Genomic DNA, 25,733 nt, shown 5'->3' on the forward strand with positions numbered 1-25,733 from the left:
TAGAATCCCTGTCCCAATATTCAATAGAGCTTGATGCATGAATGGATTTCGAGTTTAGCAATGAACAAGGTGGTGACGCTGGTGGTTGGGATGGTAACAACGAAGGTGGTGCCAATAATGATGGTGGAGCATGTGTCGGGGATGAAGATGATTTGGAGGACATGATTCAAGTCCTTGGACCAGAGATTTTACTAAATAGCCTGAAAGGTTTAGAAAATTTGGAAAGGGTGACAAAAGCATCGAAGGAGACTGTGTATGGTGTTGAAAAGGGTTGTCCGACACATTGGACATCACTACATTTTGTGCTTGAGCTGCTCATCCTAAAGGCTAAGTACGGCTAGTCAGACTGTAGTTTCAATGGTCTATTGCATCTCCTGTCATGGGTGCTGGCACAACCCAACTTAGTTCCCACCAACACATACCAAGCGAAGAAGGTCATAAGTCCATTGATAATGGGGGTTGAAAAAATCCATACATGCCCCAACCACTGTATACTTTTTATGGCGAAACGTTCAAGTCACTGGAGAAATGTCCCCGGTGTGGGGCCAGCCGGTACAAGAACAATGACCTTTAAGGTGGGGACGAAGCCTCCACAGGGAAAAAGAGGAATAAGAAGGGTACAAAAAAAGTGGTACAAGAATCTCAGCCCCCAGAGGACACTCCATTAGGCAACGATGCAAAGCAGAGAAGAATTCCTGCCTTGGTAACATGGTACCTGCCAGTGATCGACCGCTTGAGACGTATCTTCCTAAATCCTAAAGAAGCCGCACTCATGACATGGTGGGATGATGAGCGCAAGGTGGATGATGATAAGATTGCACACCCGGCTGATTGTAGTCAGCGACAAAGGTTTGATGAGAAGCACAAAGAATTCAGCGATAACCCAAGGAATGTACGGTTTGGCTTGAGCACCGATGGAATAAATTCCTTCAATGAGAGGATGAGCGACCATAGCACATGGCCAGTGATCTTGACCATATACAACATCCCAACATGGTTGTGTCAAAAGAGAAAATAACTTTTCCTCACTATTCTTATTTCTGGCCCTAAACAACTAGGCATTGATATAGACATGTTCCTCGAGCCTTTGATGCAAGAAATGGAGAGACTATGGAGGCATGGGGAGCAGATGTACGATGCGTTCCAAAAGGAGGACTTCATATGTAGAGCAATAATATTTGTTACTACTAATGATTACTCCACGCTATTTGCTTTGTCTGGACAGATCAAAGGGAAGACAGGATGCTTGGTTTGCTTGGATGGTACTACATGGGTGTACCTGGATACATCCAAGAAGATAGTTTACCTAAGGAACCGACTCTTCTTAAAGACAAGTCACAAGTACCACAGCAAATTGTTCTTTAGATTTTATGACAACGCCCTAGAGATTGAACCCCCTCCGGAGAGACATCATAATGGAGAACATATGTACAGAATGGTGAAAAACATACGCGTCGTCTATGGAAAGAAGAATCCGGATGGGACGAACAGAGATAGAAGCACACCTCCTGTCGAAGGAGTACCTTTCAAGAAACAATCGATCTTCTTTCAGTATCTGCCTTATTGGCCAGACAAGGAGGTCCCCATGCCATTGATATTATGCACGTGCAGAAGAATATCTTTGAGAGTCTCATTGCTACCTTGATGGTCATAGGCAAGTCAAAGGATGGTCTAAAAGCACAGAAAGACATGGTGCAGCTAAACGTGATGCCATAGCATCACTTGGTACCTGAGGCTAATGGAAAATACACTCTGCCCGTGGCATGCTTCAACCTAACACCAGACAAGAAGAGAGCTATATGCACTTTTTTGAGGGGGATCAAAGTCCCGACTAGGTTTTCAGTAAATGTGAAGAAGCTAGTGTCGCTGAAGGACTTGTCAATAACACACTACAAGGCTCACGATTGCCATGTGATGTTGATAGTATTTCTACCTATTGCAATCAGGGCTATAAAGCCAGAGTTCTTGAAAATGGCCATCACCCGCATGTGCTACTTCTTTTCGAAGATCTCACAAAAGACGATTGGCAAGCAAGAGCTGAGTGACCTACATGAATTTGTGGTGGAGACACAAAATCAACTGGAGATGTGTTTACCTCATGCTTTTTTTGATATAATGCCACATCTCATGATTCACATGGTTCATCAGATACAAGCGCTGGGTCCTTGCTACTTGCATGAAATGTGGTCCTACGAGCAGTTCATGTCGATTCTAAGTCGATACGTGCATAATCGAGCATACCCAGAGCACTCCATGATAGAGGGTTACAGTACTGAAGAAGTCATCAAGTGCTGTCAAGAGTACCTAAAAGTACAGAAAGAGATTGGTAAACCCGATTCTTGTCACAAGGGTAGGCTGGCTAGGAAGGGCACCAGTGGTGAAAAAGTGTTCATCGACCATGATTACAAAGAGGTGAGTCGAGCGCATTATAGTGTCTTGCAGAGTACACAACTGATGCAACCGTACATTGATGAACACTTGGCTATTATTATGGCGGACAGAAATAGCCGTTCGGATGATTGAGTCATGAAACAACAGAAGCAACGACTAACTACATGGTTGAAGGACCAAAACATACTACCTGGAGAAACCATAGACTATATTACCATCAGTAGGTTAGCGGAGGGGCCATCAAGACAAGTGACATCTTGGAATGCTTATGACATCAATGGGTATACGTACTATAGCCACACAAAGGATAGTAAATATGTGAATCAAAACAACGGCGTTCGAATAGAGGCTATCGATGGATTGGGGCGAAAGATCCAATACTTTGGCATCATTGAAGAGATATGGGAACTTGACTATGGAAGGGATATAGCGATGGCCCTATTTCGATGCCGTTGGATCAAACAACACCAACTGAACGAGATCGGATTGAGAGTCCTAGACCTCGAGAATCTAGGCTACCAAGATGACCCTTAGGTGCTTGCTTCACGTGTCGCACATGTTTTCTATATGTTTGACCCATAAAGTAATCTCCCTCCGAAGAAGAAGACAAAGCATGTGGTTGCCTCCGGAAAACAGCACATTATTGGAGTTGATGGCGTGAACGATGTTGAAGCTTACAATAACTACAATGAGATACCGCTATTCACAAACTTTCCTAAAAAGATCAGTGTTGTGGAAAAGAACCTCCCCAAAGACATAATGCCATGGGAACGAAAATGTGTCAAGGGGAAAGTCGTTACAGCGGGCTAGCTAGTTGTTGAACATGTAGTTTTTGTGTAAGTGTGTGTTTGTAAGACTTCATTTATGCATGCGTGTGAGACTATATATTTATGTACGTGTTTAAGACTATATATTTTTGTATGTGTGTGAGACTACATTTTATGCATATGTGTGAGACTACCCTTTGCAACATCCAGATGACTCTATTTGAACATCCACTCTATTACTACTAAAACTTTATGAAATCACTTAACACTTTATGAAATAAAGAAATGACCAAGATAAAAGTAGGAAATCATTTAGTGTTTGAAAATCAGGTTTGAAACTATCATTTTCTGAAATTTAAAATTTGAATTATTCAAAATTAGTGATAAAGATAGATGACTAGACTAAAATGATAGGGGAAAAAACCATCATATTTGGAGTTAGTATGAGGGAGAAAAACTAGTTATAAGTTTCAGCCACAGATTAAAAAGAGAAATCACACTTGTTCATCATTGATCATCATGAACAGTTATGATTTTTCTTTTTAATCTCTGGTTAAAATTTGTAACTAGTCTTTCTCCCTCATAGTAACTCCAAATATGATGATTTTTTTCCTAAAATTTTCTAAAATCTTGCTCTATCAAGTTAGTGTGTTGATTTGGTTATTCTTTTCATTTGACAAAGTTTGAGCACTTTAAATTTTCAAATTTAAAAAAATAATAAGTTCAAACGAGATTTTTAACCATTAAATGATTTTAGCTAAAAAAGTAATGAATACCAAAGTTGTATAATTCATCAAGATCTACAACTTTTATTTTGATCATTTCTTTATCTGACAAATTGATAGTAAATATTATTCACAAATCAATATGTTTCTCGTATAGCTCATGAAACTATGAGTTATATGTGAATTTATGAACAATGTTTACTAATACTTTTTCATATGAAGAAGTGACCAAAATAAAAGTTATAGATAATGAGGATTTCAACAACTTTTATGTTCACGACTTTTATTGTTGAAATCATTTAATGTTTCAAAATCTTGTTTGAAGTTACCAATTATTAAAATTCAAAATTTTAACTGTTCAAATTTGGTCAAATGAAAATATGATCAAAATAAAAGTTGTACATATTGATGAGTTCTACAACTTTGGTATTCATGAGTTTTTCATCTGAAATTATTTACTCTTTTAAAATATTGTTTCAAGTTGAAATTGTTTGAATTTCAAAATTTGAATCGTTCAAACAAAGTCACATGACAAGATGACCAAAATAAAAGTTGTACATGTTGATGAGTTATACAACTTTTATGTTTACAACATTTTTATTTTATTTCATTTAATGTCATAAAATTGTAGTCGAAGTTTTAAAATTCAAATTTTTTAATTTTTATTTTTTTTTGTTTTCTATATTGTTTTGAGTACAATTGTTTATATATATATATATTTCTTCATATATAGAATAGTACAAAATATTATATTTGTGCATATACACAATTGTTTTTATATTACTTTTATTTTGGTCACAATTGTTTTATATATACACAATTGTTTTTATAATACAGAATTAACACTTTAAAAAATTAAAATATATTTCTAGGGGCGGCTAGATCAGGAACCGCCCCTACAAATGCATTTGTAGGGCGGCTGTATCAGGAACCGCCCCTAAAAATGCATTTGTAGGGGCGGCTGGATCAGGAACCGCCCGTACAAATCATCCCGTCTATAAAACAGAGGGCGCACGGATGTCGTCTTCATTTGGGCGCTCTCTTCTCCTCCGACGCCGCCAGGCTGCCCCACCGACGCCGGCCCACGCCCCTTCCCGCCGATGCCGTCACGCGCCCTTCCCTGCACCCGTGCGCCCCATCTCCGCGCATCTCCCCACACCCGCGCCCCCTCGCTCCCTCCCGCGCACCCACCCTAGGGTTTCTAGAGGAGCGGCGATGCCGCCGACGAGCGAGGAACCTTCAGCCTCCAGTAGTCCCGCACCTGGCCCCCAGCGTCCGCCCCCATCTCCGCGCATCTCCCCACACCCGCGCCCCCACGCCCCCTCCCACGCACCCGCCCTAGGGTTTCTAGAGGAGCGGCGATGCCGCCGGCGAGCGAGGAACCTTCAGCCTCCAGCAGTCCCGCACCTAGCCCCCGGCGTCCGCCCCCATCTCCGCGCATCTCCCCACACCCGCGCCCCCCCGCCCCCTCCCACGCCCCCTCCCGCGCACCCGCCCTAGGGTTTCCAGAGGAGCGGCGACGCCGCCGGCGATCGAGGAACCTTCAGCCTCCAGCGGTCCCGCACCCGACCCTCGGCACCCGTCCCCGCGCACTGACGACGTAGGCTCCCGGTGCCCCGCGCTCGGCCCCGGGCGTCCTACCCCCGCACGCCGACGACGCATCGGTGGTTGACGGCCATCTTCAACCTGTGCGCGTCGCCGGCACCTCGTCTTCAGCCTCCACTAGTCCTCACCACATCTCGATCTACAAGGACAGCAGGTACTCATTTTCCTCACCCTTTCTCTCCCTCTTCTCTATTGCGTGCATACAAGGACGCCTCCAGTAGGCCTTGTTTTCGTTTGTCTCGACAGTAACCACGACATATTTGTGATAGCCTGCTGTTTTTTATGTATAATTTAAATTTGTTTTAAATCTTTTAGTGATGCAAACCTTTATAAATTAGTCTGAAATAACATGACTCACCATCACTAAAAGGTAGCTTGCATTTGTTGCAATCCCTAGAACTTAGGCTATGTGTTTAGCTGAAACCACATAACTCAAGCTCTGTAAGTGTTTGTTGAGAAACTAGATAATCATTTCCAATTTCAGTTTAGCACTGTATGTGTTTACAGTATTGTTTAGCACTGCTCGGCCATTTTAGTTTCGAATACATGCATCTTGGTGCAATCTATCGCGCTTGCTTCTTGTTAAACCTCTCGGTTCATTGTGTCCAGTTAATTGATTGATGCTTGAGAGAGAAAGGAGCGATGCCTAATTTTGCTACCTTAATTTGAATTGGTACATATCTTTATCTTTATATCTAGCTGTTTGGCCGATTAGAAGTGATTGAATATGTCAAAATCCGCTGCCAATTTGTGGTCCAATGCTCCAACTAGTAAGGACTAATAAGGAGCTAACTAGTACAAAACAATGCACCGTCATGACTAATAAGTTACAGTCCGTCATGTGTGTTTTCTTCTCCGTCTCTACCTTTCCAATAGGACAAAGTCACATTATCAAAGCATTAATGTGTTGTATATATCTCCGAAATTACTGAAAATCCTAGGTCTACATGAACGCTTATTAGAACGGACAGCTCTATCTATCTATGCTAAGAAGAAGGTACAGAAATTGCACACCATGCATACACACTAGTTTATAGTATAAGCAGATAGAAGGGAGAATAATCACGGAGAACATCAGTTAATTGTAGATTTACAGTTGATTTATTTGTTCAGTGGCTAGTGAGAACACTAAAAGGTAGTATGACAACACAAAAGAAACTTGATTGGGTTTACAATGATGCACAAATGAATTGGAACAAAGGTCCCCGCCCAAATGCAAGGTTTTTCTTTTCCCTTCACCCTTCAGCATCACTGTCTTTCTGACAACATGATAACCACATCTCCACAAGACCTTGCCAAACGCAATGTTCTTTCTTTCTTGCTATCGCTATCTGTCTATCAACAAGCTCACGATGGGTCGTGAAGATAACCCTGGCCAACACGCAGCTCAATTCTCATTTCACGCGGTTCGACAATATTGATCTATCCCAACTTCTCATTATTTCTGTTGAGTAGTGTTAGGTTACTGAGTGCTGACATAGTGTATCCAATTTCTCTACTCTACTACTTTCTACTTACTACTTTCTACTTACTCTACTCTACTACTTTCTACTTACTACTACTACTTGCTACTTCTAGCTAGTAACTGTTGGCTGCTGTTGCTTTCTACTTACTACTACTACTACTACTACTCCTACCACTACTCCTACTAGTACTCCTCCTACTCCTACTACTACTCCTTCTCTGTTTTTTTGCTTATATACTACTGGTGTGTAGTGGCTGTTGCTACTACTACTACTCCTACTCCTACCACTACTCCTACTAGTACTCCTCCTGCTCCTACTACTACTCCTTCTCTGTTTTTTTGCTTATATACTGCTGGTGTGTAGTGGCTGTTGTTGCTACTACTACTACTCCTCCTCCTACCACTCCTCCTACCACTCCTCCTCCTCCTCCTACTCCTCCTCTTACTACTCCTACTACTCCTCTTACTACTCCTATTACTCCTCCCTGTACTTACTACTCCTACTGCTGCTCTTCTTTTAGTGATGCTCCTACTACTACTCCTAAGTGGCTGCTGATCTTACTCTACTACTACCACTCTACTGCTACACTTACTCTACTCAACTACTTTATACTTACTACTCCTAAGTGGCTACTCTAGCTACTAACTGTTGGCTGGTGTTGCTTTTTTGCCAAATCTCCCAGGACTCACCCAGGACTTGTTGTCCTGTCTTTTGCCATCAGCTGCTACACTTTGTTTGCTAAGCAGCTGTTGTTTTTTTTTGCCAAATCTCCCCTCTCCTCTCCTCTCCTTTGTTTTGCCAATGATGAAATTATCCAAGTCCATACATTATATGGAATATGAGCTGATGATCAAGAAATTGTGAGGAACTTGGCATCATTAGCAGCCGCCCCTACATTACCTTCTTCTCTCTTCTCTATTATGATGCCTTGATGCTCCAAGTTCAAGATCAGATGATGATTGACATGTTTCTGAGGCCTCTACCACTGCTACTACTCTTTTTTTGATATATTGTTGTTTTATAGGACTACTTTGGCTTATAGTCCTTTTGATTTCTTATACCTTCTCGTGTACCTAAAGCACACTTTCTTGCATCTATTAGAACAAAGCACAAAATAATATCACGGACACTAGACAGTGCAGCCTGATGCCCCGAGCATGATGAGCACCCAACCAATGAGGAGCAAGCACTAGAGGACTAGCTAACTCAGGAGTAGTTCGATAACAAGTTAGAAAAGGATCTAGAAGTGATGCTTACTTAGGAGTAGTGTGACGAGGAGGAAAGGGGAGCAGAAGGAAGAGCAGGAGAGGCTGCTGAAGGCGAAGAAGAAGAGGATGACTCAGAAGAGGGATATGAAAGTCCCAAGGACCCTTTCCCATGTGAAGCCAGAAGGAGGCCAACGAAGGAAGATTTGGATAAGGATTTTGACCAAAATGAGGAGGTAGGGAAAAAGCCTTAGCTTGTAAATTTTGCTAAAGCTTTGGCTGTGTTACCTCTGCTAACACTTTGACCTATCGTATATACAGGTCCCTCCTAAAACTCAGAAAAGACGACATCGACGTCCACGATATCTCGCTGGACAAGACAGAGTAGAGGAAAGGAGAGCAGAGGCAATAGCCACAGAGACGGATCACGATGCCTCTGCTCCACAAACTCAAGACACAACCATGACTACCAAGCCTAAGAGGAAACAAGGGGATGGAAAAGGAAATATATATCTAGATAAGGCATGCTATGTGATAACGGAGGTTGGGCCAGCAGGGGAGATCCTTGAGCCGAAGGAATTAAGAGGAAAATTTCGTAATGCGATCGGGGCCCTAGTAAGAGATAAATTGAACTCAGCAATCCCTAACTGGAAAGAGGTATCAGAGAACACAAAGAATGCACTATGGGATAGGCAGCTGAAGGTTAATTTTAGATTTCTAGAGGGTAAGCACGAATTGGTAAAAAAATGCTATTAGGATGATGGGAGAGTTATTCCGACGTTGGAGGTCGGAGCTCAACACGAAGTATATCCAAAAGGGGTTAACTCCCTTCAACGAGTTCGGCAAAAATAACTCCTAGTCAATGGGAGGAGCTCGTGGCTCAGAAGACTTTACCGGAGGCATTGGAGCTCAATGCCCGTAACACCGAGTTGGCGAAGAGGAACAAACACCAACATCATCTAGGCCTCGGTGGCTACTATGCCAAGGAAGAACAGTTTAGGAAGATAGACGAAGAGGCCGCAGCTGTTGGGAATATCGATGTGATAAATTTGAAGGTACGCTTAAAGAATTGGATATATGCGAGGAGTACAGAATCATCTGGCAGTAATCTTAAGTCTGATAAGCCAGAGACACAAGAGGCGGTATCAAGGATACTGAAATATGCTGAAGACAAGGAGAAGGGCTCATTCAATCCTTCTAGAGAGAGGGACGAGCTTAGCCTTGGCTTGAGAAACAAGGAGCATATAGGGCGCACCAGGAGGCTAGGGAAAATGACGACCTGGAAGCAAGGATTCGAAGAGGACAGGCACATGTACAAGAAACATGGCTGAGATCGGGAGACTAGTCTTGAGCTCCAAGTGAAGGCTCTAGTTGCGAAGGCGCTGGAGGAGCAAGGACTATCTATGGAGCCACGGATATTAGAGATGCCGCCGGGAGAACTGGCATTAGTTGGCAGCCCTCCGAAAGTTTCTAGCAGCCAAGGTTCCACTGCAGCCACAACCCTAGTCGATCGCATACGGGAACCAACTAGTTGCACCTTGGTGTTTCTCAGCGGTCGGTATAACACTATGATGGAGATGACAATGGGTGTGGCACATCCTCCCGGTGGCTTACACCACAATAATAAGATACCTCTGGACTACACTAGGGTCGAGGTGCATACAGTGAAGCCCGAGTTCATGCAGTGGAATATAGACTACGCAACTCCCGAGGGGCTGGTGTTACTTGGTGACGTTATGGGGTAGTTCATCCTCTGGCATAAATAGGACATTATATTGACTACTTCTTCGCCGCCTCCCCCTCTCCCAAATTTGGAGCGAGTTGTTGAGGTCGGGAAGATATTTTCACCGTCTCGTGACCTCCACATTCCTGAGATGCCACATTCTTCCCCGCCTCCTAGCGAGCATGTGCCTGATGAGATGCCACAACCTTCTCCAGCTCATACCGAGCAAGTGCATTATGAGATACCACAGTCCTCTCAACAAGCATAGTCGATACATGAACAACGAGTGCCTCCTGAAGAAGCTGCAGCACAAGAAGATGAGGACGTGCCTGAATGGAAACTTCGAAAGAAGCATCCAATCACCGTAAGGCCAATTTATGTTCCGATCAAAGACGTCCCGTCAATGTACAAGTGGTATTTCCATGACCAGTTCAAGCCTGAGAACCAAGTTAAAAAGTCCCATCACGGGGTTCTAAGGAGGCCGTCACTAGCAAACTCCACCAAATTGCAAAGCAGTATCCAAATGTTGATGCCATCAAATGATCAAAGGATTCCCTAAAAACATATGAAAGAGGCAAGCCCTTCCTACCAAACCAGGACATCCAGCGCCTACCACTTGGAATGAGAAGGTTCCATGATTGGCACTTGCGTGTTCACCCAACGAGCATAAATATCATACAAGCATGCTTTTCCATCGGCACATTTGGAAGCCCAGCCGGGAAAATTGTCTTTGACTTCAATGACATGCAAACATGCTTTCACCTGGGAGAAATGGAGATGAATCTAATTCGCATGTGGTGCCTGTAAGTCCTTATCCTCTCGATATGATATGAATGTAATCTTTGAATTTTGTTGTAACTAACCCACGCCGTGATTTGTAGAATGCAAGTGCACATTGTCAAACAAATGCCAAGTGTAAAAGTCGGGTATGTGGACCCTCAAGCTATAGCCCAAACAAATTTCAATTACCCCAAATGGTGGACACTTGATGCTAAAGAGCTAGCTGCTGCAAAGACTCTTCGGGAGAAAGAGCACATCCGTACGGCGAAACTAAGGAAAGAGTCCCTTAAGGTTACGATATACATTGCCCTGGCTTTCAAAAATCTCCAACAACACTCTACTATATGGCTACCATACAACTTCGAGTAAGCTCAACTCTGTACTTAAAGCTTTGTTCGATATATTTTATTCGATGCAAAAGAGCTTATCTAGTTCTATGATTAAATCCATGCAGCAACCACTGGATTTGTATAGCCGTCGATGTCGGGAGGAGCATGGCATGGGTCTTTGATTCATTAGATAAGGACCTGGCGACATACAAAGACTTCATATCGATTCTCAAGATGTATACATATCGACAATCCTCATTAGCTTATATGTTTGTATACATACTTGTAACGTTCACTTTTGAATACTAACAGTTATATTTGCTAAAATAATTCGAATAGGGCATTTAGGTTCTATGTCACTGATCATCATGGAAGGCATGATCCAGCAAGGAAGGAAAAGCTGGCTATAAAAATACTATGTGTGGTAAGTGTAACTTACTTCTTCAGTACTCCATTATATGGCTGTCAAAAGCATTACTTAACATTTTCATATGCAAAACACACAGTGCCCCAAGCAGAAGCCTGGGAGTGTACATTGTGGATACTATATATGTTCTATAATGAGTAACACCGGTGCCTACAGGAGACATTCCTTAAGGGTAAGTTTGAACCTCTTCACCCGTAGTATAAAAACTTCGTAAATGGTATGAAATACTAAACCGAAACTTGTTCTCTTATAGTGGAGAGAAGAGAAAGGAATGAAAAGAGACTTATACAAGGATGACTAACTCTTAGAGCTCGTCGATGACCTTTGCAACTTCATATTAGACCAGATTGTACACGTCAGAGGCGTCTACCATGACCGAGAGTCTGAGTTAGGTACAAATCCTCAGTACCAACACCTTCGTGAGACTGAAAGACTAGCTCTAGGATGTTGATAACAATATATATGGAATTTATATATTTAATGATGGATTGTATATATTCTTGTGAATTGGACTTGTAATTGTAGTTTATAGAATACTCTTGTGCTTGTAGTCGCGGTCGCGGGGCGTTCGGCAACGCGAACGCTGGTCGCGGGGCGTTCGGCAATGCGAATGCGGTTCGGAACGCTGGTCGCGGGGCGTTCAGCAACGCGAACGCGGTTCGGAATGTTGGTCGCAGAGCGTTCGGCAACGCGAACGCGGTTCGGAACGTTGGTCGTGGGACGTTCGGCAACGCGATTTTGAATTGTAAATTTAATTTTTTTTTTGTGGAGAAACATACTGTAGGGGCGGTTCTAGATTGAACCGCCCCTACAAATACATGTTTGTAGGGACGGCTGGAAATACAAGCCGCCCCTATAAATCAATTTGTAAGGACGGCTGGTAATACGAGCCGCTCCTACAAATTAATTTGTAGGGACGGCCTGAGAACCGGCCCTACAAATACATGATTTGTAAAGACCCTTGTGTTGGGGCGGCTGAGCAAACTGTTCCTACAAAAGTTACCGGCCGTTCCTAAAATGCTTTTTTAGTAGTGCCGGGCCCAGAGAACGGGATGGGAACATACATGGATCATCGAAATAACACCACACATCGATCATCACTGTGCACGCACGTGTGCATCATGATCTCTTCTTCCGACAAGACACACCAGCCGTTGCGATCATCCAGGCGGCCGGCGCGCGCGCGGCTCCTGCCGGCTGCCGGTGGTGGATCGATTGATCCGATCCGAACAATGCAAAGAAATCAGAAGGGGAGGACGTAGAAGCCAATGGCGTCGAGGTATTGGTCCGCGCGAGCGAACATGCCGACGACGCTGCCGTTGTTGAGCACGGGGACGTTGAAGGCCGTGCCATCGCCGCGGCCGAAGGGCCCGTACGTGGCGCGGTTGGTGACGAACTTGAGCGAGGTGATGGTGTGGGTGAGCTCCCCGATGGGGCCGACCGACCCGGCCACCTCCGTCACGTACTCGGAAGCGCCCAGGGTGATGGTGTCCTCGCTCACACCTCCGGCGCCGCCCCAGGGCCCGGCGGTGTGCAGCTTGCCGTCCCGGTCAAGGTAGGAGAAGGAGATGCAGTCGATGATCTTGCCCCAGCGCAGGGAGATGCTCTCCAGCCGCTGCGGCGCCACCGTGATGTCGTAGGCGCTGCCGTGGTCGCCGCTGCCCCACGGCCCAAGCTTCACCACCGAGCTCTGCGGGCAGGACAGAGGGAAATAAATGAGCAGATAAGGTTCATTTGCATTGTCAGCTCCAGTGGACAAGATCGATGGCACGGTGGTGGAGCTAGCAATAGCAACAGGAGATGAGGAGAGAGGAACGAAGGAGACCATGTCGCCGTCGCGAGCTCACGTCACCGTCGGCCCCAGAGAACTGAAGGAACGAGCCGAGGGAGGAGGGATGCAGTATTGCAGGCACAAGCTAAGCTTATACCTGGGTAGTTGGCACTAGAAACCAGATAGAGAAAGCTCAAATTTGGACGCGCAGTGATCTTGTGGTTGTTGGTTTGCGCGGCTGTGCGGCCTCCACGTACAAGGAACCACGTTTCCTGCGCGGACAGCGACAGGGACAACGACAGGTATCTCTCTCTTCTGACTTCTAGGATCAGATGAAAGCTACTCCTACCAGCTACCTGGATGTACTTGCATCTCGTCGTCGGCGGCCAAAACTTGCACGAATGGCTTATTAGCCCTTGTTTAGTTCCATCTCAAATTCCCAAAAAGTGCTACAGTATCTATCATATCGAATGTTTGCGGTCCGTACATGGAGCATTAAATATAGACGAAAAAAATTAATTGCACAGTTTGGTGGGAAATTACGAGACGAACGTTTTGAGCCTAATTAGTCTATGATTGAACACTAATTGCCAAATAAAAATAAAAGTGCTACAATAACCCCATATTCCAACTTTCAGAAACTAAACACGCGCTTATATACACATGACTATCAGCCGCTTCTACCGGCGAAGACTTCGGATACGCATACGGACGGAGCCCAAGACTTCTGATACGCGTACGGATGGATACCATTGATATTATATTTATTTTCATACTCTCTTCGTCCCTAAATAACTGTCATTGTTGGTGTGCGTATCATAAATTTGACTCGATTTATAGAAAATATGTGCAACATTTGTATCTCAGAAATAAATTTATTAAAAAACTATATTCAAGCATCTTTCCAATGATATTAATTATATATCATAAATATTAATATTTTTTAATATATATTTAGTCAAAGTTGTTTCTCTAGAAACGAAAACAACAGATATTTAGGGACAGCGTAAGTATTTCTACTCCGATTTGGATTCGAATATGGATAGTGCCAGCTATGTCGCATATGATACGACTGGCTGTTAACATCATAAATATGCGATTTGAGTATTTCGGATATGGATATAGTATCAGATGTTGAATATTCGGACTCGGATACATATAGATCTGAACTCGACTAAACAAATTCGGTCTCAAATACGATTAAAAAATATCCATACCGTTTTCGTATGTACTCCCTCCTTCTATGAGTAACTGTCGTTCTCGTTTTCCGATAAGTCAAACTCTTTCAGCGTTGACCAAATCTATATCTATATCTATACCTAATAATAAAGAGACAAAAATTTCAACCATTTTTTCGTACATCTATTTTGTTGGTCCATCACCTTCTAACTATTGACAATAGAGAGTTTCTTTCGTCCAGACTTATATATATACAACCCGTGCTCATACAAATTAGAATAGCTCTTATTTAGCGCGATACGGAGTCTGATTCTAAAACGTATTGGATTGTGTATGGTCCATGTTTAACCAAAGAGTCCGTATTCCTACACAAAAATAAAGTCCATACCAAATACGATTACTATACATAGTAAATTCGGTTTTTTCCTTTTCCTATTCCGTCTTCTATTCGGCATTTTTCTATTTTTTAAGACTATCTCCGACTAGTTACTGTCCGATCCGTTTTTCATTTTTGTATTCGTTCCACTTCTTTTCCTGATTTCCTCCTTTTGTTTTTCTTCTTCTTTTTCCATTGTTTATTTTCTGGACTATCATGCCATTTCCCTTATTATTTGGCATGCCATCTTTGTTTTTTCGATTCTCGTGATTTTTCTTATAAACATAAAAAAATAATAAACACAATATTATGGGTCTTTGATCATTCATCCTTCCCTAACCTTAATAATTAAATATTCCTACTACTAAATTATTGTTGTATTGATTAAGAATAAAAATTATTCTTAATATAACCTAGATCAGATAATGGTCTATTAATTAAATCATGAATAGAAATCTTGGGCAATTTATTACCCAATCTAACGGGGAAACGGCAGCGGGGATTGCGCATCCCGCAGATGTGGCGCCGCGGGAGGCTGTGGAGGCCAGGCGGCGAGGTGGCCATGACAACCTGTTGGGGTGGGGAGGCGAGCGGAGAAGGTGTAGGGGGTGGGGAGGAGGTGGCGGATGCCGGCGAGGTAGCTGCCGCCGATGATAGCGATGGCGAAGCGGATGCAGCCGCTAGGGCGGAGCCCTAGCAAGCGAGGTGGGCTGCCTGCAGGGATTCTTCTTTTCCACTGAACTTTTCCGCTGTTTCATGGATAGTTAAGTATGTTTATATATTTCTAATGATTTTGCACGACATAAAGAATTTGCTAATCTGTGGGCATTATTCTAAATTGCACTTTTATAGGCAGTCAATGTCCTAAAGTAATTATTGCTTCATTGCCGATAGATTATAATTAGTCTAGAAGGACTATAATATATAAGGGGAAGACACTAGTTTTTGTGTTGAGTTCAGCCTAATGCCTTGTTGGCTACGGCCCTAGTAGAACGACCTTTCAAGATGATGTGGTGACTTATAGACGGGATCCGACTAGCTAGAATTGTTCGGATGGACTAAACACTTTAGTCCATTTTTAGATGCCAAAAGAAGCCGTAAATATGAACTAATTATGGACTACTAGAGGCTAATTGATGTGTAGAACTCATATTTTTTTCTAACTAGTCTATTTTTATCCTATTAATCTAACGGCGGACTAAACTTTAGTCCGGTGATCCAAACATGCCCTAAAACTACCGCCGCTGTCGTTTTATCCCAGCTATATCAAGTCATCAGACTCAATCCAAGCAAGGGGAAAAAGACACAAGAGTCGTTTTTATTCCAAGTAGTTGTGGTCCATATCGCACTACGTAAAAAACAATTTTTAGCAACGGTTCGATTTTTTTGTAGGGGCGGCTGGTGATGGAGCCGCCCCTATAGTGGCGTGCTCGGGTGCCCAGACACCAGCCGCCCCTACAAATGGAACAGCAGGGGCGGCTCGTGTTACGAGCCGCCCTACAAATGGGTTCTGATTTGTAGAGGCGGCTCAATCACCAGGCTCCCCTAAAAATGCTATTTGTAGGGGCGGCTGGTGATTAAGCCGCCCCTACAAATGGCCTTATATTTATAGCTCCAATTTGTAGTGGTGGCTCAATCACCAGCCGCCCCTACAAATGTCCCCCATATAAAACAGATGCAGCACCTTCTTCCTCCTCGGGTCACTCACTCCAACCCGTGAAAAAAAGGTGAGGAGGCCTTGGGCACCTTCCAAAAATTGCTCTACTAAGGGGGAAGATTTTGGTCTCAAATTCTTTGGTGGAGAGGTTGTAGAAGGTAAGAAAATGCTATTCCATACTTTTTTTTGAAGTTTTAATGGTTGGTTAGTGAGTAATTAGAGTTTTGTTTTTCCCTCTCTTCTATGGTGCTTGTGCTACTTTTGAAGCAAATTAGACTCAAGTTTTAAATGTACTAGGGTAAATTAGAGAGGGGAACAAGATCATACCCTTATTTAGTCCATGTTTTTTGATTTTAGTGAACAATTAGTTTGTTTTATGGATGTTTTATGTGCATGTGGATCTAGATCTAGGGTTTGGTTTTTTTATTAATTTTGTTTTTGTTAATTTATGTTTGATGAAATTGGACTAGGGTTTGTATGAAAGATATTGGGTAAAGGATAATTGTTGCTAATTGTTGTCTTTTGAAATTGTTTATTGTAATCAATAAATATGTATTTTAATTATTTATGGATAAATGGGCCATTAATTAATTTTCCTTTACCATGGTGTGTTTGTATGCTTCATGTAATTATATTAGATTTATATTCATATATATCTGAAGTATATACAATTATTCTCAAGTAATTATTAATTTGTTTTATTTTTATATATATCTGAATAAGTAGTTCTTTAATGTTTGTTTTGTTGTTGTTGTAAAAGATGGAGTACAGGAACTCTTGGATGTATGGTTCGTTAAGGTTCAAGGCAAGTTTCCGTGAAGAGGTGGATAAATTTATTGAAGCCGCAAAGAAGCATGCAACGACATTGAAAGAGAATAAGGATACAATTATTTGCCCATGTAAAGATTGCAAGAACCGTATGGCATGGACAGATGTGACTATCATCATATCACATTGGATTATACGAGGATTTGTTGAGGACTACACAGTGTGGATTCATCATGATGAAACGGTTATTGTTAACGACGAGGATGAGGAGGAATACGACGACGAAACCATAGAATCCCTGTCCCAATATTCAACAGAGCTTGATGCACGAATGGATTTCGAGTTTGGCAATGAACAAGGTGGTGATGCTGGTGGTTGGGATGGTAACAACGAAGGTGGTGCCAATAATGATGGTGGAGCATGTGTCGGGGATGAAGATGATTTGGAGGACATGATTCAAGTCCTTGGACCAGAGATTTTACTAAATAGCCCGAAAGGTTTAGAAAATTTGGAAAGGGTGACAAAAGCATCGAAGGAGACTGTGTATGGTGTTGAAAAGGGTTGTCCGACATATTGGACATTACTACATTTTGTGCTTGAGCTGCTCATCCTGAAGGCTAAGTACGGCTAGTCAGACTATAGTTTCAATGGTCTATTACATCTCCTGTCATGGGTGCTGGCACAACCCAACTTAGTTCCCACCAACACATACCAAGCGAAGAAGGTCATAAGTCCATTGACAATGGGGGTTGAAAAAATCCATACATGTCCCAACCACTGTATACTTTTTATGGCGAAACGTTCAAGTCACTGGAGAAATGTCCCCGATGTGGGGCCAGCCGGTACAAGAACAATGACCTTTAAGGTGGGGACGAAGCCTCCACAGGGAAAAAGAGGAATAAGAAGGGTACAAAAAAGGTGGTACAAGAATCTCAGCCCCCAGAGGACACTCCATTAGGCAACGATGCAAAGCAGAGAAGAATTCCTGCCTTGGTAACATGGTACCTGCTAGTGATCGACCGCTTGAGACGTATCTTCCTAAATCCTAAAGAAGCCGCACTCATGACATGGTGGGATGATGAGCGCAAGGTGGATGATGATAAGATTGCACACCCGGCTGATTGTAGTCAGTGACAAAGGTTTGATGAGAAGCACAAAGAATTCAGCGATAACCCAAGGAATGTATGATTTGGCTTGAGCACCGATGGAATGAATTCCTTCAATGAGAGGATGAGCGACCACAGCACATGGCCAGTGATCTTGACCATATACAACATCCCAACATGGTTGTGTCAAAAGAGAAAATAACTTTTCCTCACTATTCTTATTTCTGGCCCTAAACAACCAGGCATTGATATAGACATGTTCCTCGAGCCTTTGATGCAAGAAATGGAGAGGCTATGGAGGCATGGGGAGCAAATGTACGATGCGTTCCAAAAGGAGGACTTCATATGTAGAGCAATAATATTTGTTACTACTAATGATTACTCCACGCTATTTGCTTTGTCTGGACAGATCAAAGGGAAGACGGGATGCTTGGTTTGCTTGGATGGTACTACATGGGTGTAACTGGATGCATCCAAGAAGATAGTTTACCTAAGGAACCGACTCTTCTTAAAGACAAGTCACAAGTACCGTAGCAAATTGTTTTTTAGATTTTATGACAACGCCCTAGAGATTGAACCCCCTCCGGAGAGACGTCATAATGGAGAACACATGTACAGAATGGTGAAAAACATACGCGTCGTCTATGGAAAGAAGAATCCGGATGGGACGAATAGAGATAGAAGCACACCTCCTGTCGAAGGAGTACCTTTCAAGAAACAATCGATCTTCTTTCAGTATCTGCCTTATTGGCCAGACTTGGAGGTCCCCCATGCCATTGATGTTATGCACGTGCAGAAGAATATCTTTGAGAGTCTCATTGCTACCTTGATGGTCACAGGCAAGTCAAAGGATGGTGTAAAAGCACGGAAAGACATGGTGCAGCTAAACGTGATGCCCTAGCTTCACTTGGTACCTGAGGCTAATGGAAAATACACTCTGCCCGCGGCATGCTTCAACCTAACACTAGACGAGAAGAGAGCTATATGCACTTTTCTGAGGGGGATCAAAGTCCCGACTAGGTTTTCAGTAAATGTGAAGAAGCTAGTGTCGCTGAAGGACTTGTCAATAACACACTGCAAGGCTCACGATTGCCATGTGATGTTGATAGTGTTTCTACCTATTGCAATCAGGGCTATAAAGCCAGAGTTCTTGAAAATGGCCATCACCCGCATGTGCTACTTCTTTTCGAAGATCTCACAAAAGACGATTGGCAAGCAAGAGCTGAGTGACCTATATGAATTTGTGGTGGAGACATAAAATCAACTGGAGATGTGTTTACCTCATGCTTTTTTTGATATAATGCCACATCTCATGATTCACATGGTTCATCGGATACAAGCGTTGGGCCCTTGCTACTTGCATGAAATGTGGTCCTACGAGCGGTTCATGTTGGTTCTAAGTCGATACGTGCATAAGCGAGCATACCCAGAGCACTCCATGATAGAGGGTTACAGTACTGAAGAAGTCGTCAAGTGCTATCAAGAGTACCTAAAAGTACAGAAAGGGATTGGTAAACCCGATTCTCGTCACAAGGGTAGGCTGGCTAGGAAGGGCACCAGTGGTGGAAAAGTGTTCATCGACCATGATTACAAAGAGGTGAGTCGGGCGTATTACAGTGTCTTGCAGAGTACACAACTGATGCAACCGTACATTGATGAACACTTGGCTATTATTATGGCGGACAGAAATAGCCGTTCGGATGATTGGGTCATGAAACAACACAAGCAATGACTAACTACATGGTTGAAGGACTAAAACATACTTCCTGGAGAAACCATAGACTATATTACCATCAGTAGGTTAGCGGAGAGGCCATCGAGACAAGTGACATCTTGGAATGCTTATGACATCAATGGGTATACGTACTATAGCCACACAAAGGATAGTAAATATGTGAATCAAAACAACGGCGTTCGAATAGAGGCTATCGATGGATTGGGGCGAAAGATCCAATACTTTAGCATCATTGAAGAGATATGGGAACTTGACTATGGAAGGGATATAGTGGTGGCCCTATTTCGATGCCGTTGGATCAAACAACACCAACTGAATGAGATCGGATTGAGAGTCCTAGACCTCGAGAATCTAGGCTACCAAGATGACCCTTGGGTGCTCGCTTCACGTGGCGCACATGTTTTCTATATGTTTGACCCACAAAGTAATCTCCCCCCGAAGAAGAAGACAAAGCATGTGGTTGCCTTCAGAAAACAGCACATTATTGGAGTTGATGGCGTGAACGATGTTGAAGCTTACAATAACTACGATGAGATGCCGCTATTCACAAACTTTTCTAAAAAGATCAGTGTTGTGGAAAAGAACCTCCCCAAAGACATAATGCCATGGGAACGAAAAGGTGTCAAGGGGAAAGTCGTTACAGCGGGCTAGCTAGTTGTTGAACGTGTAGTGTTTGTGTAAGTGTGTGTTTGTAAGACTTCATTTATGCATACGTGTGAGACTATATATTTATGTACGTGTTTAAGACTATATATTTTTGTATGTGTGTGAGACTACATTTTATGCATATGTGTGAGACTACCCTTTGCAACATCCAGATGACTCTATTTGAACATCCACTCTATTACTACTAAAACTTTATGAAATCACTTAACACTTTATGAAATAAAGAAATGACCAAGATAAAAGTAGGAAATCATTTAGTGTTTGAAAATCAGGTTTGAAGCTATCATTTTCTGAAATTTAAAATTTGAATTGTACAAAATTAGTGACAAAGATAGATGACTAGACTAAAATGATAGAGAAAAAAAACCATCATATTTGGAGTTAGTATGAGGGAGAAAAAACTAGTTATAAGTTTCAGCCACAGATTAAAAAGAGAAATCACACTTGTTCATCATTGATCATCATGAATAGTTATGATTTTTCTTTTTAATCTCTGGTTAAAATTTGTAACTAGTCTTTCTCCCTCATACTAACTGCAAATGTGATGATTTTTTTCCTAAAATTTTCTAAAATCTTGCTCTATCAAGTTAGTGTGTTGATTTGGTTATTCTTTTCATTTGATAAAGTTTGAGCACTTCAAATTTTCAAATTTAAAAAAATAATAAGTTCGAACAAGATTTTTAACCATTAAATGATTTCAGCTAAAAAAGTAATGAATACCAAAATTGTATAACTCATCAAGATCTACAACTTTTATTTTGATCATTTCTTTATCTGACAAAGTGATAGTAAATATTGTTCACAAATCAACATGTTTCTCATATAGCTCATGAAACTATGAGTTATATGTGAATTTATGAACAATGTTTACTAATACTTTGTCACATGAAGAAGTGACCAAAATAAAAGTTGTAGATAGTGAGGATTTCAACAACTTTTATGTTTACGACTTTTATTGTTGAAATCATTTAATGTTTCAAAATCTTGTTTGAAATTACCAATTATAAAAATTCAAAATTTTAACTGTTCAAATTTGGTCAAATGAAAATATGATCAAAATAAAAGTTGTACATATTGATGAGTTCTACAACTTTGGTATTCATGAGTTTTTCATCTGAAATTATTTACTCTTTTAAAATATTGTTTCAAATTGAAATTGTTTGAATTTCAAAATTGAATCGTTCAAACAAAGTCACATGACAAGATGACCAAAATAAAAGTTGTACATGTTGATGAGTTATATAACTTTTATGTTTACAATATTTTTATTTTATTTCATTTAATGTCATAAAATTGTAGTCGAAGTTTTAAAATTTAAATTTTTATTTTTTATTTTTTTTGTTTTCTATATTGTTTTGAGTACAATTGTTTATATATATATTTCTTCATATATAGAATAGTACAAAATATTATATTTGTGCATATACACAATTGTTTTTATATTACTTTTATTTTGGTCACAATTGTTTTATATATACACAATTGCTTTTATAATACAGAATTAACACTTTAAAAAATTAAAATATATTTCTAGGGGCGGTTGGATCAGGAACCGCCCCTACAAATTTATTTGTAGGGGCGGCTAGATCAGGAACCGCCCCTACAAATGCATTTGTAGGGACGGCTGGATCCGGAACCGCCCCTAAAAATGCATTTGTAGGGGCGGCTGGATCAGGAACCGCCCGTACAAATCATCCCGTCTATAAAACAGAGGGCGCACAGGTGTCGTCTTCATTTGGGCGCTCTCTTCTCCTCCGACGCCGTCAGGCTACCCCACCGACGTCGGCCCGCGCCCCTTCCCCACCGATGCCGGCCCGCGCCCCTTCCCCGCACCCGTGCGCCCCATCTCCGCGCATCTCCCCGCACCTGCGCCCCCTCGCTCCCTCCCGCGCACCCACCTTAGGGTTTCTAGAGGAGCGGCGATGCCGCCGGCGAGCGAGGAACCTTCAGCCTCCAGTAGTCCCGCACCTAGCCCCCAGCATCCGCCCCCATCTCCGCGCATCTCCCCACACCTGCGCCCCCACGCCCCCACCCGCGCACCCGCCCTAGGGTTTCTAGAGGAGCGGCGATGCCGCCGGTGAGCGAGGAACCTTCAGCCTCCCACAGTCCCGCACCTGGCCCCCGGCGTCCGCCCCCATCTCTGCGCATCTCCCCACACCCGCACCCCCTCGCCCCCTCCCACGCTCCCTCCCGCGCACCCACCCTAGGGTTTCCAGAGGAGCGGCAACGCCGCCGGCGATCGAGGAACCTTCAGCCTCCAGCGGTCCCGCACCCGACCCTCGGCACCCATCCCCGTGCGCTGACGACGCAGGCTCCCGGCGCCCCGCGCTCGGCCCCCGGCGTCCTGCCCCCGCACGCCGACGACGCATCGGTGGTTGACGGCCGTCTTCAACCTATGCGCATCGCCGGCACCTCGTCTTCAGCCTCCACTAGTCCTCATCACATCTCGATCTACAAGGACAGCAGGTACTCATTTTCCTCACCCTTTCTCTCCCTCTTCTCTATTGCGTGCATACAAGGATGCCTCCAGTAGGCCTTGTTTTCGTTTGTCTCGATAGTAACCACGACATATTTGTGATAGCCTGCTGTTTTTTATGTATAATTTAAATTTGTTTTAAATCTTTTAGTGATGCAAACCTTTATAAATTAGTCTGAAATAACATGACTCACCATCACTAAAAGGTAGCTTGCATTTGTTGCAATCCCTAGAACTTAGGCTATGTGTTTAGCTGAAACCACATAACTTAAGCTCTGTAAGTGTTTGATGAGAAACTAGATAATCATTTCCAATTTCAGTTTAGCACTGTATGTGTTTACAGTATTGTTTAGCGCTGCTCGGCCATTTTAGTTTCGAATACATGCATCTTGGTGCAATCTATCGCGCTTGCTTCTTGTTAAACCTCTCGGTTCATTGTGTCCAGTTAATTGATTGATGCTTGAGAGAAAAAGGAGCGACGCCTAATTTTGCTACCTTAATTTGAATTGGTACATATCTTTATCTTTATATCTAGCTGTTTGGCCGATTAGAAGTGATTGAATATGTCAAAATCCGCTGCCAATTTGTGGTCCAATGCTCCAACTAGTAAGGACTAATAAGGAGCTAACTAGTACAAAACAATGCACCGTCATGACTAATAAGTTACAGTCCGTCATGTGTGTTTTCTTCTCCGTCTCTACCTTTCCAATAGGACAAAGTCACATTATCAAAGCATTAATGTGTTGTATATATCTCCGAAATTACTGAAAATCCTAGGTCTACATGAACGCTTATTAGAATGGACAGCTCTATCTATCTATGCTAAGAAGAAGGTACAGAAATTGCAAACCATGCATACACACTAGTTTATAGTATAAGCAGATAGAAGGGAGAATAATCACGGAGAACATCAGTTAATTGTAGATTTACAGTTGATTTATTTGTTCAGTGGCTAGTGAGAACACTAAAAGGTAGTATGACAACACAAAAGAAACTTGATTGGGTTTACAATGATGCACAAATGAACTGGAACAAAGGTCCCCGCCCAAATGCAAGGTTTTTCTTTTCCCTTCACCCTTCAGCATCGCTGTCTTTCTGACAACATGATAACCACATCTCCACAAGACCTTGCCAAACGCAATGTTCTTTCTTTCTTGCTAGCGCTATCTGTCCATCAACAAGCTCACGATGGGTCGTGAAGATAACCCTGGCCAACACGCAGCTCAATTCTCATTTCATGCGGTTCGACAATATTGATCTATCCCAACTTCTCATTATTTCTGTTGAGTAGTGTTAGGTTACTGAGTGCTGACATAGTGTATCCAATTTCTCTACTCTACTACTTTCTACTTACTACTTTCTACTTACTCTACTCTACTACTTTCTACTTACTACTACTACTTGCTACTTCTAGCTAGTAACTGTTGGCTGGTGTTGCTTTCTACTTACTACTACTACTACTACTACTACTCCTACCACTACTCCTACTAGTACTCCTCCTACTCCTACTACTACTCCTTCTCTGTTTTTTTGCTTATATACTGCTGGTGTGTAGTGGCTGTTGCTACTACTACTACTCCTACTCCTACCACTACTCCTACTAGTACTCCTCCTGCTCCTACTACTACTCCTTCTCTGTTTTTTTGCTTATATACTGCTGATGTGTAGTGGCTGTTGTTGCTACTACTACTACTACTCCTCCTCCTACCACTCCTCCTACCACTCCTCCTCCTCCTCCTACTCCTCCTCTTACTACTCCTACTACTCCTCTTACTACTCCTATTACTCCTCCCTGTACTTGCTACTCCTACTGCTGCTCTTCTTTTAGTGATGCTCCTACTACTACTCCTAAGTGGCTGCTGATCTTACTCTACTACTACCACTCTACTGCTACACTTACTCTACTCAACTACTTTATACTTACTACTCCTAAGTGGCTACTCTAGCTACTAACTATTGGCTGGTGTTGCTTTTTTGCCAAATCTCCCAGGACTCACCCAGGACTTGTTGTCCTGTCTTTTGCCATCAGCTGCTACACTTTGTTTGCTAAGCAGCTGTTGTTTTTTTTGCCAAATCTCCCCTCTCCTCTCCTCTCCTTTGTTTTGCCAATGATGAAATTATCCAAGTCCATACATTATATGGAATATGAGCTGATGATCAAGAAATTGTGAGGAACTTGGCATCATTAGCAGCCGCCCCTACATTACCTTCTTCTCTCTTCTCTATTATGATGCCTTGATGCTCCAAGTTCAAGATCAGATGATGATTGACATGTTTCTGAGGCCTCTACCACTGCTACTACTCTTTTTTTGATATATTGTTGTTTTATAGGACTACTTTGGCTTATAGTCCTTTTGATTTCTTATACCTTCTCGTGTACCTAAAGCACACTTTCTTGCATCTATTAGAACAAAGCACGAAATAATATCACGGACACTAGACAGTGCAGCCTGATGCCCCGAGCATGATGAGCACCCAACCAATGAGGAGCAAGCACTAGAGGACTAGCTAACTCAGGAGTAGTTCGATAACAAGTTAGAAAAGGATCTAGAAGTGATGCTTACTCAGGAGTAGTGTGACG

General features: G+C 42.5%; 1 protein-coding gene across 1 annotated transcript; it reads right to left on the reverse strand.

Annotated features, from left to right (window-relative positions):
• Nucleotides 1–12,468: 12,468 nt before the first annotated feature.
• On the reverse strand, nt 12,469–13,456 carry LOC136530334 (protein GOS9-like). Its single transcript, XM_066523095.1, has 2 exons — nt 13,244–13,456; nt 12,469–13,108 (listed from the first exon to the last, which is right to left on the reverse strand). Exons 1-2 carry the CDS (start codon nt 13,244–13,246, stop codon nt 12,662–12,664), a joined length of 450 nt encoding a protein of 149 aa, XP_066379192.1. The 5' UTR covers nt 13,247–13,456; the 3' UTR covers nt 12,469–12,661.
• Nucleotides 13,457–25,733: the final 12,277 nt, after the last annotated feature.

Source organism: Miscanthus floridulus, chromosome 2 (genome assembly GCF_019320115.1).
Source record: "Miscanthus floridulus cultivar M001 chromosome 2, ASM1932011v1, whole genome shotgun sequence".
NCBI lineage: Eukaryota > Viridiplantae > Streptophyta > Magnoliopsida > Poales > Poaceae > Miscanthus > Miscanthus floridulus.